The 15,368-nt window shown below is 49.9% G+C and overlaps 1 protein-coding gene across 1 annotated transcript in view; it reads left to right on the plus strand.

Moving 5' to 3' along the window:
* SLC18A2 (solute carrier family 18 member A2) overlaps positions 1-12,931 on the plus strand; it is a 532,773-nt gene extending 519,842 nt beyond the window's left edge. Inside the window, exon 16 of the mRNA XM_086922918.1 lies at positions 10,068-12,931. Coding sequence (XP_086779044.1) covers positions 10,068-10,178 — 111 coding nt within the window. The 3' untranslated portion in view covers positions 10,179-12,931. The remainder of the gene's footprint in view (positions 1-10,067) is intronic.
* The last annotated feature ends 2,437 nt before the right edge of the window (positions 12,932-15,368 follow it).

The following is a 15,368-nucleotide window of genomic DNA, read 5'->3' on the forward strand; positions in this document are numbered from 1 at the left end:
CCAAAACATCACCACGTCCGTCCTCTCCTCAAGGCCCTCCACTAGCTTCCTGTTTCGGAACGCTGCAAGTTCAAACTTGGCTGCCTGACTCATAAATCTCTGGCCGGCACCGGCCCCTCCTTTATTTCCTCCCTCTTGCATCCTTATACCCCCTCCAGGAACCTCCGTTCCTCTCATCTTGCGCTCCTTCAGACTCCCCGCTTCAAGCACAAAAAACACGGAGGTCTCAGATTTTCCTTTTTGGCACCCTCATTTTGGAACTCTCTGCCGCTGGAACTGAGACTCTATTCCTCTCACCTCCATTTCAGGTCTCTCCTAAAAACCCACCTCTTCCATGGCATCTACTCATAAACTCTTCTCTCCCCGCTTTCTGCCTCTTGCTGAATAAAGTGAATAGCGCCAAGAAACCGTCCGGTGAATGCTGCGCTCTATAAGTAATTTTTACATTACATTACATTACACAGGGGCGCCCGGTTTAGGCTTTCCACCCGGAACGCGATGGGCACGCTCCACTGCAAAGAACTTGCTCAGTCCAGAAGGGGCAAGATGGTTCAGGACAAGATCCTCAACCAGGAGATCCATCGAGGGATTCTCTGGGTTTTCCGGGAGACCTATGACGCGGATGTTGTTGCGTCTTGCCCTGTTCTCAAAATCTTCCAGCCGATGAGACATGAGATCATTAGCTGATTTCAAATTACCAAGTTCGGTTTGAAGTTCAGACACATCGGCCGTGAGGCTAGAAGTCTTCAAATCCAGCGATTTCACCTTCTCGTTGATTTTGGACAGGTCGGCTCTGATCAGGGTGATATCGATAGCAGGGGGGGGGAGCGCTCACTCTGTGAGCGCTCCCCCCCCCCCCCCCCTGGGCCGGCTACGCCGTTCCCGGTAGGACTCGGCTGCCCGTTTCACTGTATTTTACTGCCGACGTGTTTTTTTCCTTTTTTCCCTCATTACTGTACCTCCCACTTGGCTGTCCCCCCTGTGCCCTCCTGCATTTTGTCTCCTTGTTGTGTATCCCACCTGGTTGTCCCCCTGTGCCCTCCCCGACCCGCTCCCCGCCGCCGTTCACGCCGCCACGCCCTCTTCTTTTCTGTGCCCTCCCCGCTCCCGCCTTCCAGCTGCCCTCCCGCCCACTGGTCCATAAATAGGGACCGCACGGCGCAGTCCAGCGTGACCTGCTTTCAGGACACTCCCGCGCCGCACGGCCACCAGCTGTGCCCTCTCCCCTTGCTGCTGCTCCCAGCCTTGCTCTCATAGCAGGTCAGCCCTCCTCGGCGGCCTGCCCTGCTGCATAGCTCCGCTCGCACTCTGTGAGTGCTCCCCCCCTGGGCCGGCTCCGCCGTCCACGGTAGGACTCGGCTGCCCGTTTCACTGTTTTTTACTCCTGACGTGTTTTTTTCCTTTTTTCCCTCATTACTGTACCTCCCACTTGGCTGTCCCCCCTGTGCCCTCCTGCATTTTGTCTCCTTGTTGTGTATCCCACCTGGTTGTCCCCCTGTGCCCTCCCCGCCCCGCTCCCCGCTTCCCGCCGCCGTTCACGCGGCCACGCCCTCTTCCTTTCTGTGCCCTCCCCGCTCCCACCTCCCAGCTGCCCTCCCGCGCTCCGCCCCCCCCCCCGCTCTCCACATATGGCAGAGTGGCAAACGCGCAGCGTGCACGCGCAGCGGGCGCGCCCTAAGCGCACCAAAGGTGCGCCAAAGGTAAGCCCGTCTGCGCCCGTCTGCGTCTGGACCGCGCCCAGTGCCAGGACCCCTGGGCCCCGCAGACACCAACCCACCCGCCGGACCTACGACGCTGCCACCCTCAACGCACTCACACCGGCCGAATCCCGGGATGCTACCGAGCCACCCAGAGACGAACCCACGGACCCTTCAGCTGCCACGCCTGCAAGTTCACCTGCATCCGGACCTGCCCCGCACCAGCACCCGCCAAGCCGAACACCAGCAGCAACCACCTGAAGTGCATCCTCCTCAACACCGCTCCGTCCACAGACACGCCATCGAACTCTGGAACCTCCTCGACACCACAGCTCCTGACGTCGCCTTCCTCACGGAAACCTGGATGAACGACTCCTCAGCGCCCGACATCGCCATCGCCATCCCAGAGGGCTACAAGATCACCCGAAGAGACTGCGACAACCAGACTGGAGGAGGCATCGCCATCATCTACAGGGACACCATCCACATCAAGACCAACACCGACGACACCCTGACAACCGCCGAACACCTGCACTTCCAGATCCACACGGACCCCAAAACCACCCTCAGAGGCACCCTGATCTACCGACCCCCAGGACCACGCACACAATTCAGCGAGGACATCGCCGACTTCATCAGCCCGCATGCCCTCCCCTCCGCTGACTACATCCTCCTGGGGGACATCAACTTCCACCTGGAGAACAACAACGACCGCAACACCATCACCCTGCTCGACAACCTCGCCAACCTCGGTCTCAAGCAGCTGGTGTCCACCCCCACCCACCTCGCCGGACACACACTCGACGCCGTCTTCTCATCCAGCAAAGACATCGCCTTCAGCCACGCCACTGGACTCCACTGGACGGACCACAGCTGCGTCCACTTCACCTTCAAAAGAACGACGATCCACCACCACCAGCAACAGGTTGCTCATAGAAGCTGGAACAAGATTACAGCCGACCAGCTCGCCGCATCCCTGAGCCAGCACCCTCCCGCCAGCTCAGCGAACCCCAGCCAGGCCGCCGACAACCTCACGAAGTGGATCAGCAACTGCGCGGACGAACTCGCCCCACTGAGGACCCCGCCCAGCAGACCCGGCAGCAAGAAGGCCCCATGGTTCACCAACGAACTCAAGAGCTCCAAGAAGAACTGCCGAGCCCTCGAGAAAGCCTGGAGAAGGGAACCAACACCGGACAACATGACCACCCTCAAGCTTGCCACCCGGAAGCACCACCAACTGATCCGCGCCACCAAGAAAACTGCATTCAAGGACCGGCTGGACAACAACGCACACAACTGCAAGGAACTCTTCAACATCGTGAAAGAGCTCTCCAACGCCGGAAACAACGACATCACCCCATCGCAAGACCTCTGCAACTCCCTCGCCTCCTACTTCCACAACAAGATCGCGGACATACACAACAGCTTCAGCACTCAACCGACGCACGCCACGACCGAACCACCGCCCCCACCACCACCCTCCGCGCCTGGACTCCGATCAGCACCGAAGACACCGTCCGCATGATGAACTCCATCCACTCCGGATCTCCAACCGACCCCTGCCCTCACCACGTCTTCAACAAGGCCGACGCTGTCATCGCACCCCACCTGCGGGACATCATCAACACCTCCTTCGACACCGCCACCTTCCTGGAGAGCTGGAAGCACGCCAAACTCAGCGCCCTACTCAAAAAACCTACAGCGGACCCCACCGAACTCAAGAATTACCGCCCCATCTCGCTCCTCCCGTTTCCAGCCAAAGTCATCGAGAAGACCGTCAACAAACAGCTGGCCGCCTTCCTCGAGACAAATGGATCCCTCGACCGCTCACAGTCTGGCTTCCAAGCCAACCACAGTACCGAGACCGCCCTCATCGCTGCCACCGATGACATACGAGCCCTGATGGACAACGGGGAAACAGCGGCCCTCATCCTCCTAGACCTCTCCGCGGCATTCGACACTGTCTGCCACCGCACCCTAGTGCAGCGCCTCAGCAACATCGGAATCCAGGAGAAGGCACTGGAATGGATCATCTCCTTCCTCGACGGAAGAACACAGAGAGTCCGTCTACCAACGTACAAGTCAGAGGCCACCGAAGTCATCTGCGGCGTCCCTCAAGGATCCTCGCTGAGCCCCACCCTCTTCAACGTCTACATGAGCCCCCTCGCGGCCATCGGACGCCAACACAACCTCAACATCATCTGCTACGCTGACGACACCCAGCTGATCCTCTCCCTGACCAACGACCCCGCTGCCGCCAGAGCCGACCTTCACGAAGGGATGAAAAATGTAGCCGAGTGGATGACGACCAGCCGCCTGAAACTGAACTCAGACAAGATGGAAGTCCTCATCCTGGGCTCCTCGCCCTCCGCCTGGGACGACTCCTGGTGGCCCCCCGCCCTGGGCAACGCACCCAAACCGACAGACCACGCACGCAACCTGGGCTTCATCCTGGACTCCTCCCTCTCCATGACCAGACAAGTCAACGCTGTCTCCTCGTCGTGCTTCAACATCCTGCGCATGCTACGGAAGATCTTCTGGTGGATCCCCACCGAGACCAGGAAGACGGTCACCCAGGCCCTCGTCACCAGCTGACTGGACTACGGCAACGCCCTCTACGCCGGAACCACCGCCAAGCTCCAGAAGAGACTCCAGCGGATCCAGAACACCTCAGCCAGACTCATCCTCGACATCCCATGACACAGCCACATCTCCGGACATCTGAGAAACCTGCATTGGCTCCCCGTCAACAAAAGAATCACCTTCCGTCTCCTCACCCACGCACACAAAGCCCTACACGATCAAGGCCCGAGCTACCTCAACAACCGCATCAACTTCTACGCTCCCAAGCGCCATCTCCGATCAGCCAGTCACGCCCTCGCCGCCGTCCCCCGCATCCGAAGAACGACAACAGGAGGAAGGTCCTTCTCCTACCTGGCCGCCAAGACCTGGAACTCCCTCCCTCCCGACCTGCGCCTGACCCAAGACCACCTCTCCTTCAGGAAGAAGCTCAAGACCTGGCTGTTCGAGCAGTAGCAGCACCCCCCCCCCCCAAGCGCCTTGAGACCCTCCGGGTAAGTAGTGCGCTCTACAAATGTCTTGATTGATTGATTGATGAGCAAGAGCCTCATACTGTTGGCCGATGGTCTCCTTCATGTTGGCGATGGCGCCCATGATGTCATGAAGAGACGGATCAGTAGGGGCGGTTGAGTCTTCCTTGGCGTCCTCCGGGGTACGGCTGTTGCCACCAGGGGATCCTTTAGATTGAGCGTACCGGTCCATAATGTTGGTTTGGACCGGTTCCCCGCGAATGGGCGTCTTAGTCTTCCGTTTCTCGGCTTCGATCCTGGCCGCCATGCTGGAAGATGCGCCCTGGAGGGGCCCGTGAGACCTAGTGAAAATGGCCGCCTGCGGGCAAGGCATCAACAGTCCACAAAAACAGGCTCGCGTGGCCGAGGCAAAGACACAGTTTGATCCGACTGTGTAGAGGATAGAGTCTCACTCTAACTGAACAGAGGCTGGACAGATCACCGACCGATCGGAACTGCCCGGCAGACAGACAATGCCAGGCCCCAAAAGTGAAACCGAAAGTTGAAGTAGGGCTACTGGGGGAAGAGTCCTCCGCCGTTGTTATTCAACTTCGTCCCGGCGTCACAATCTGCCAAGTCCCTGGCTTACCGCAGGGTGGGCCTCAAAAGTTCGAATCGACATAGTTTCGGTTCCCAAAGTCCGACTCAAAATTTTAAAAGAGTTATGAGATCAGCCAAGGTTCCTCTTCAATAATCCGTCCAAAAACTCAGGATGTTGTCAGGATAAGTTGCGAAGAGTGGCGAGGGTCCGGGGAGCTCTGTGCTCACGCGGCCATCTCGGATGGTCGCGCAGCTCCTCCTCTAATGGATCATTGTTGGAGTTTATGTGTTGTCTCCCAATGGTGGGTGTGTGAAATGGAGTTTTGCTAGACTGTGCTCTCACTCAGAATCCCTAACATACCGTAACACAGTTGGGGGGTCATTAACCTACTCCTATTAAATATTGACATTGCAGGGGCAGTCAACCCAGCCAACAGCACAGTACTTTGTAGAACATAGAATTATATCAAATACATTTTTTAAATTGTATTTATTTTTATTTGCAAAATTTTATATAGCGCTGGCTAGACCAGGAGTTATCAGAGCGCTTAACATGAGGATCAGCGAGTTACAGATTACATAGTTACATCAATTTGAATCAAAGAATCACGGGGGAGTAGGAGGGGGAGGGAAGGAGACACAAACTGCGAGACGAGGAAAAACAATGTCAGATGACCGGCTGGGTAGGTGACGGCCAAGGGGCCAGAACTCCTCTATAGCTGTATAGGACAGCTCCACAGGGCATCGGCCAAGGTTGCTCGGACTCTGGGGTAGGTAAAAACAGTGTTGGGGTCCTCGAAGGGGAGGGAAAGAGACACAAACGGGGAGACAAGGAAAAACAATGTCAGATGACCGGCTGGGTAGGTGACGGCCAAGGGGCCAGACTCCTCTATAGCTGCATAGGACAGCTCCACCAGGCATCGGTCAAGTTTACTCAGGCTCCGTGGTAGGCAAAAACTGTTTTGTTATCTACATCAGTTGAATCAGCGAGTTACGGGTTACATAGTAATATCAGTATGAATCAAAGAGTCACAGAGAGAGGCGGAGGGCAAGGGAAGGAGACACAAACGGGGAGACAAGGAAAAACAATGACAGATGACCAGCTGGGTAGGTGACGGCCAAGGGGCCAGACTCCTCTATAGCTGTATAGGACAGCTCCACCGGGCATCGGCCAAGGTTGCTCGGGCTCCGCAGTAGCTAAAAACAGTTTTAGGGTCCGCCCAAGGGGCGTCATAATAGTTCCATCAAAAGCATCTGGTTTTACTGCTGGGTAGGATTGTGAGATGGACGGTGGGAGCTTAGGCCGATCCACAGAGAGGTCTGTTTTTCTGCACCCAATGCTTAGGCGCCATCATAGAAACAGCTCACAGTCACCCCAAAATGCCTTTTTTCTGTGGCATATATGCAGCTCAGGGAGTTCTCTTCGTTGGGCAGTGTACTCCCCCTCCACTGTGCGGCTTCTTTGCGTAGATGAGGCACGTAATGGTGACTATCTGGTATGCAGAGGCCAAGTCAGCAGCACATTGCATTGTGAACCACGGCGGCCATCTAAAAGTCAGGCATGAATTGTGGCTCTGTGTATCATTTCACTGGAGTCTGTGCTCTTGCTGGTGAGTGTGGGAGGTCAGGGTATCTCCACTAGCCTCTTAATCGGTCACAGCGCCTGTATCTCAAGACCCGTGGCCCTAAGTCTATCAGGCTCTCTCCCGGCGGGCGCCATTTTGGAGTCAGGCAGATAGTCTCACCCCATGGAAGATCTAGGCCTCTAGCCTCATAGTAATCTACAGGGGAGGATCATTCTCCCGAGCCCCCCAGTGCCGCACTCCACTGCTCTCGCTGTTCCCCCTTACCTCCGCTTCCTCAAGGTGCCGGGTAGGTTCTTCCCACGCCAGTCACCAGTGAACCGAACCCCTCCTCAGGGCACAGACAGGAGCATTTCTAAGGGCGAGAGACAAACAGACAGTAGCAAGGAGCCAGCAATGCACGGAGACCGCTGCCATGGAGAATGCCTCCATATGTTGTTGGGGCCCTCGCAGCGCCGTGGGGTCTCAGCAGCTCATTCATAGTCAAGAAGTGTTCCATGTGTTAAGTTAGTTGTGACTTTTCAAATACCACCATATTGTATTCTCAGCCTTGAAACTTTGCTGTTAACATTGTAATTATGGACTCAAAAAATTCAGCCGTGAAATACAGTTAGCTAAAATGTCAGGATTAGCTGTAGTTTTCAAACACGACAATGGGACACCTTGTAGCTGTGAATTTATTGTTGTTTTGGCATGTGGAAAGACTAATCATGCGTTCACCACGATTCACAGGTATCTGTCTCTATGCCTTGAATTGAATGGTTTATGGATGGGGTGATTTGCAGTGAACTTACTACCAACACTGGCTTATGAACAAAGGGCCTGATGTAGGAAAGAGTTTTATCCAGTCCATTTCTGTAGGAAAATGTGATAGTACGCAATGGCCAAAATCACTGAGAGTCAGGGCCGGACTGGCCGTAGCGGGCACCGGGCAATCCCTCTGTGCGCCGCACAGGTGGGGGGGCCGGTATGGGGCCCATGGGGGTCGTTTTTGTTACAGGGCCGTTTTTGCAGCACAGCTGCAAAAGCGGCCCTGTAACAAAATCGGCCGAAAAACGCCCTGGCAAAGAGCTCGGTGGCACCCACAACCCCCTGGGAAGGGAGGGGGGGGGCGGGGTGGGGCGGAGAGAGGCCGGCCAAGCATTTGCCAGGACTGGTTTTGGTTCCCAGTCCGGCCCTGCTATGAGTAAACTATTTCACCAGTCCATGATAGAATTAAACATTTTTATGCTCCCAGAAACTCTGTACTGTATAAAATAATGATATCATAACTATGCTTCTAAAGTTTGCACCTTTTATCCAAGTAGGCAAAACTGGAAGAAAAGAATGGAAAAACAGCATTTTCAGTATCATCACATTCCTAAACAACAACAGTGGTGGTCGGCACGGATTTGGGGAGGCGGGGGTGGAGGAGAAGGGGTTAAACAAAAAATTAAATTAAACTTACTTCCTCGCCACGTCCTCCTCATGTGTCTCTCCTCCTCTTCCCTCTGGCCTGAACACAGAAGAGGAAGTACCCAGGGTTCCCTGAGCAAATCACAATGTTGCAATGCAGCGTTGTGATAAGTCTGATTGCAGGGGTTCAGTGCTCAGATGGGGACTGGGCACCTGGTCATGTTCTCCACTTAGGCTGTATTGCAGCCTGGGTGGAGAACATGCTATGTTTGCATAAATGTTTGGCCGACCCAAGACTGCCAGCCAACATTCATGCACACTTAGGGAGTGAAAAACCACTCCTCCCCTCCCCTGCTCTGCCAGCAGAGCAGCCCTGCTCAACCTAGCAAAGCTGCAGCGCCCGCAACAGTGAAAAATAAAATTATAATAACATTAAGTTACTATCGCATTTTTTTTTCCTTACACTGCTGAAGAGCAGTGGGGTGACGCTCCTCCACCTTAGCCGAGGAGCCGCCACTGAACAACAAACTGCAAGCAGACTAGTTTCATACCAGTCTTAGTTGCCGCTGCCTTCTATAACTAATTCACATTGTGTTGGCCCGTTTAGGAATAAATCAAAAAAGACACATTCTCTCTTACTTATATTTTTTTTAATTGTGTTTTAGTTTACTGTCAAACAGGTGTTTATCAGTGTTTTTATTTTTTCACTGATAATGGCTATTACCCTTTCGGTGGACTTTTATTATTAGTTTAAATCTAAAACAGGGAAACATAAATACACCCAATCATCACATTGTTTGTCACATTCAATTCTTCATATCCTATACATATTCTGTATCGAAAGCAATAAACACATGTAAATAGGTTTTCTCAGTTTCTGTGTTTACATGTTTTGGCATGTTAAAGCCATAACCACTGCTTTTGCCAATGCTTGTTTTCTTAGAATTTGGCTTTGTGTTGACCTGCTTTTATAATGTGAAGAAGAAAAAACATGTACCAGATATGATAAAAAAAAGGACAAAGTAATCCACTGACATACTTTGGTGACAATTTCAGATTTCCGAAGTACCAAGACGTTCTCTTTTTGGAATGTATGATTGGGAGCCTTCACTAAATACACGTTACACAAATGACAACATATTATTTTTTAAAAGTGCTTGCTAAATAGTGCAACAGATGATATGGAATGGAGGATTTAACACTGCATTATTTAATATTGTGTAGTATTTTACAACAGTAGTTCGGACTAGAGATGTATCTTTCCTTTGAACAGTTTTTGAGGGATGTGGGAAGATGCGGCTATCTATTATAGCACATGCTGAAGGGGGGCAAGGTTACATTGATAACCTCTCCTTTCCCCAATCCTCTATGACTGAAGTAGGAGATAGCACATGATTTTCTCAGAGAATATTTTGTTGAGGTAGGTCAGATTCCTAATGGTAAAAAAATATCAATGCAGTTCTCCTCATGAACTATTTGATATGTAGCTATTTTGAAGATTTTATATTGATATAAGCTATTTCTGGAGTAAACCATAACTGGGAGGATTTCCTTGCAAGCAATCCCTTTCATTTACAGCCAATGGTAGTACGGTGGATTTGGCAATACTCCTACTGCTGCAGACGTAGATCAGGAATGATGAACTCAGGATTGTATATTTATCTAGGCTAGGTGGAATAAGCTTACACACATTGGAAAGAATGCTGATAATAATAGTGACAAAGACTCATGAGTGCTGTGCTTCTGTTTCTCCTACCCTCCAGGCGATACTCATGGACCACAACTGCTCAATGAAGACAAAAATGTATACACAGAACCACACCCATTACTATCCTGCGGACGATGATGAGGAGGAATCAGAGAGTGGCGAATAACCACGATAGCACACCGCCAAGCCCATGAGGCTACAGACCCAAAATAAGTATTTTGTTGTACAAAAATGCTGTGTTTCCTGTGAAACATCTCATCAACTGAGGGGATAAAAAAAAACTTGTCTTAGTCGTACTGTAATGACATGGTGAAATAGTCAACTAAACCAAAGCTCTTTTTTTCTTTGTTATCCCATGTTTCAAAGAAATGCAGCTACTACTTAAAGGGGAAGTAGCATCTTTCTGTGAAGGATTCGGCTGAAAAATAAACCAAAACAACCAAGACCTCTGAACTCTTGCTCCACACGAGACTAGAACTGTCCCCAAGCTTGACCCAGATGGCGTTCTGCTCTTAAATCTGATAGAATAAGATGGTTGTGCATTTCCTATATATACCAGGGCTACTTCAGTGAGAAATGCCTTTGCTCCTTGCCAGTGGTATCCATATATGAGTCAGACTTGTTAGCCTGGGATGGCAAGTTTTGGGTATGTAATTTTTCTTTAGGTTCTGCAAAAAGAAAATATGTAGTGACCTCTTTCATTGTGGAAACCGAGACTTCTCAAGCCTCCCTGTTTTTATTATCTTCTGGATGTGTCCAGATAGGTGGTCATGTTTGGAATAGGAATGGGCCATCTGGGAGAACAATGCCACTGGCCACTCTCATAAAATATTGATGTGTATCCCTCCCATCCACGCTTTGTAAAAATCTGGAAAATCATGGCTTCTTCCCCTTCTCAATGGTCACTGGTGCCCACACAGCGTTTCCTTATGCTTAACTTGTGTAAATGTATTAGATATTATGCCAGGGTGTTATTTAAATAGACAGACCAGTCATCTTTGAATGGGTTATGTAAACGTGGGTCCTCTACCAGCACTCTACTTGAACAGATAGGGGTATCAAACCCCAGCTCTTCCAGAACTGAGCATGAGTCTGTACATTTATGTATATGTGGCCCAATGCTTACATTGTGTGCTGCTAAGCCGAGAGTTTTTGTTGTGCCCTCACAACCTAATCAAATTAGTGATCTGGTCCAAACCAATCTCTTCCTTTGGTCTGGTACACTAACCGGCCAACATCTGGAGCAACTAATAAGAAGTATTAGCTATATAGTGGTTTTTCAAGTTGACTATTTCATACCTGCCAACTCACAAGGTGCTACCATCTCACGGTGAGCAGCCGTTATCACACGGTGGCAGGGAAAGCGAGTTGAAAACCACTCTATATACTGGTTTTCCAGCTCGTTTGAGGCTTTGAACTGCCAACGTCCATTAAGGGGTGTAAAAACACCCCAGGACATCGGTACCAGCCTCAAAAGGCATTTTATTGCTTTTAGCGGAGGGGGCTTGGGGGTGGGGTGGGGTGGGGTTCAAAAGTGCCTTGTAGGTACTTCTCGGCACGAGGCCCCGCCCTTCCTCACACTGACGGATTGTTCTTCAAGTAGGCAGGTATGCTATTTACAAATGTTTTCTAATAGTGCCAGTTGCAGTATATGGGTTCTAAAGCATCTGTTGAACTGGCAAGTCTAAAATTCCAGTTGATTTTAGTTGCATACTGGAGCTGTTAATTTTGTTCATTTGTTTGAGATGATACTGCTATCCCTAACTAGCAGAATTCTTTCGGACGTCTCTACATCCTGCCAAGTAAAGATTAAGATTGACTGTAACCAAAAGAGTAGAAATGTGCACGGCATTTTCAAGGTGGCAGGAGTGGCACCAAGAAGTCAGATCCTGGGCCTCGAGGTTGACAGAGCCCTCGCAAGGGCCGCATACTGTACACAAAGGAAGTGGGAGCAAAGTCTCAAATGGTGGTGGGCAAAGTCCATCTCATACCTGGTGCAAGGGTGATTATAATAAAAATTTTACTTTTCAAGGCGAACATCCCAGTGATGACACTTCCCCTTTAAGACTCACTGCCAACAGCCTTACCAAGAAAGATAAGCTTTTTTAGCCGTTTCTATAAATAGTGTTAAAAAGTTTATTTTATGTATTTCATTTTATTATTATATTACACAATATATTTTTGATTAAATACTGTATGTGGCGTGTACATCTGTATAAAGCTGTAAACCAGAATGGTTGGTCTTACGTCGGCATTTCTCAAGAAATTTTCTGTTCATGCTTTCCTTGTTCAAAGTCAGGGCAGGGTCACGAAAGACTGGGGTTCAGTGAAAAGTCATGCAGGTGTTTGCTCTGGCAGACACTCAACGACAATGCCAATGACATTAGAAACAAGTATTTAGCTCCCAAAAACATCAACCAGGCTCATTCTTTACAAGAAACAAACATCCGCTCCCTCAGAATGATCTTAATTAATCAATCAATCAATTAAGTTGGGGAAAGGTTTTTATTACAATTCCCAGGTCTCTGTCAAGAAACTTGAGCGCCTTAAAGCAATGCACAATAAATACTTTTCCAAGGACTTAACAAATGGCTTTGTCCTACCCACAAATCACTGTTTCGATTAGGTAGTTGGATATCATTTTTAGTGTTTTTATTAGCTAGCACACCACCATCCTATAGCGCATGCAAATAAGGCTATGGTATCTAAAGGGCGCCTTGCTGCTGCAGGACTTCCAGAAGGAGGCAGCAAAGAGCACTGTACAGTGGCGGCCTGTAATGTGCAGAACGGGTGAGCCAGGCACACACAGACTCACACCCAGCATGTGGTTACGTATGTATATTATGTGTGTGTGTACACACACACACACACACACACACACACGCACACACACACACACACACACACACCCACCCTCCCCTTACCAAAAAAACAAAACTTTCCTGGCCACATCTCGGGTGGCAGGAGGGTAGACTGTTGTTTCTTGAAGGAAAAAAGACCCAGCCACCTCTTCTCATTGGCTGACCTTGCCAAAGGCCAGCCAATGAAAGGAGAACATTCCCTAACTCGTCACACAGTGGGATGAGGGGGGTCAGTTTATTTATTTATTTATGCATTTTTATATAGCGCAGACTTTACCCGAAGGTGTCAGAGCGCTTCACAAAAGGAACAGAAATGAAACCTAATGAGAAACATTACAAAAGAACAGATTACAAAAGCATACGTTACGTTACGTTACATAAGGTAATAGTGAAAATTGTGAGCAAACAAAATACATGAGGTAGTAAAAATTGTGAGCAACCAAAAATACATGAGGTAGTAAAGGTAATAGTGACAATTGTGAGCAAACAAAATACATGAGGTAGTAAAAATTGTGAGCAACCAAAAACATGAGGTAGTAAAAAGTGCACAAGAGGAAAAAGTGACAAGTGTGCAGTTACAAGAGAAAACAAAGTATAATTTAAGGTATAATACTGCAATAAGTATATAATAACTCAGGCACAAGAACAAGCGTTACGTAGGCAAAGGTGGCACTTGTGCAAGTATCAAAGGTAAAAACATGTGAGAGGTAGCAAACCGTGTGTTACAAGGGCAAAGTGGTGTGTGCATGTTACAAAAGGGCACCAAACACAAGTACATGGAAAATACTGCAAAAAGGCAGACACTCCAACCCCAGGAATACACTGTGAAGGCACTTCCATGGTCATGGAAAGTAGAATTTATCAGTAGTGGGAAGTCTTCCTCCAAATAACACGAGGACGTGAATTACTTTTAGAGGTGTCTCTGGAGGAGGAGAACTTTGAGGTCCCTTTTGAAGGCCTGGGAGGAGGCGGTGGTCCGGAGCTGAAGCGGAATGGAGTTCCAGATTCTCACTGCGTTGCCTGAAAAGGATTGGACCATTGTTCTCTCCTTCTTGAAAGTGGGAGGTTCAAGCAGTAGATTCTCCGCATTGCGTGAAGGTCTAGAGCCTCCAGAGAGTTTCAGTTTATTCGCCAGGTAGCGAGGAGAGGAGGAGTGCAAGGCTTTGTGGGTGATACAAGCGGTCTTGTAGATAGCTCTAGCCTCAAAGGGAAGCCAGCGGAGGGTGGATAACATCGGTGTGATGTGATCGCTTCTTTTGGCCCCATAAATGAAGCGAGCTGCTGAATGGAAAACAGACTTAAATGGGGACAGGTGAGATTTGGGGAGGCCAGTAAGAAGAGAATTGCAGTAGTCTAGTCTGGAGAGGACCAGCGATTGCACCAGGGTTATAAGGTCCTGCTCCGGGAAGAAGCGTCGGATTCCCCAAAGAAGGCACAGTTGGTAACGAGCAGATTTTGCAATAGAATTGATGTGAGGAGTTAGATTGAGTTTTTTGTCTAGAATGACACCAAGGGATTTTGCGCTGTCGACAATGATGGGTTTATTGTTTAGTAGATTCATTTGATCCATCCATGATTGAACCGGGGGAGGAGAGAGTGAGGAGGAGAAGAGGAGGAATTCAGTTTTGGAGGGATTCAGAATCAGTTGATGAGTTGACATCCAGTTTTGGATGGAGTCCAGAGTAGAGCTTAGGATGGAGAGATCATGAGTGGAGGCAACCTTGAGGTAGAGTTGAGTGTCGTCTGCATAGAGATGATAGTGAATCCCGGATTTGTTTAGGAGGTTCCCCAGTGGTTCTAAGTAGAGATTGAACAATGTGGGTGCAAGTATAGAGCCTTGAGGAACACCCTGACCTACCGCCATAGGAGAAGAAAGACTGTTCGCTATTTTGATCATTTGGGATCTGTCAGAGAGGAAGGATGCAAACCATTTAAGCACAGTGCCCTCCATGCCCACTCTCTGTTGAAGGATATTGAGGAGTCAGTGAGACTTGTTCACCCCACCCCACACTGCGACGAGGGTCAATGGTGAACACTTGGCCCTGGGCACTTCAAGGGTTAAAACTAAAGCACCCAGGTACAAATCTATCAGTGATGCTCCCCCTTTATCATGCGGTGGAAGCACAAAGAAGACTTGGCCGGGCCGAGACGGTCATGTCCACTGGGTTGAGAAATCTTCAGTCCGGCAAATTTCAGCTCGTGCAGGTAGGCACATGCACAGCGCCTGAATACCTGGCCCAAACAAAAATAGTGTCAATTAGGTAGGGGTGGGCAGAGTTCCACTACACAGAGTTCTGCAGGGTTGCATAAAATCTCTGTGGAATTACGCGCAGCCCTAATCTTTACTCCTGCCCAGCTGCCTGACTCCTCCAGCTGCTCGCTTGTTACCCGCTTAGAAGCCTCTCAGATGCCTTGTGGAACGAAAGGTGAGGACGAGTAGGAGTGAAAGCAGCAAGGCGGCTGCAGTTACGACCGACCACTGCTAGGAGTCTGGG

The sequence above is a fragment of the Lissotriton vulgaris genome, chromosome 5, assembly GCF_964263255.1.
Source record: "Lissotriton vulgaris chromosome 5, aLisVul1.2, whole genome shotgun sequence".
NCBI classification, from domain to species: domain Eukaryota; kingdom Metazoa; phylum Chordata; class Amphibia; order Caudata; family Salamandridae; genus Lissotriton; species Lissotriton vulgaris.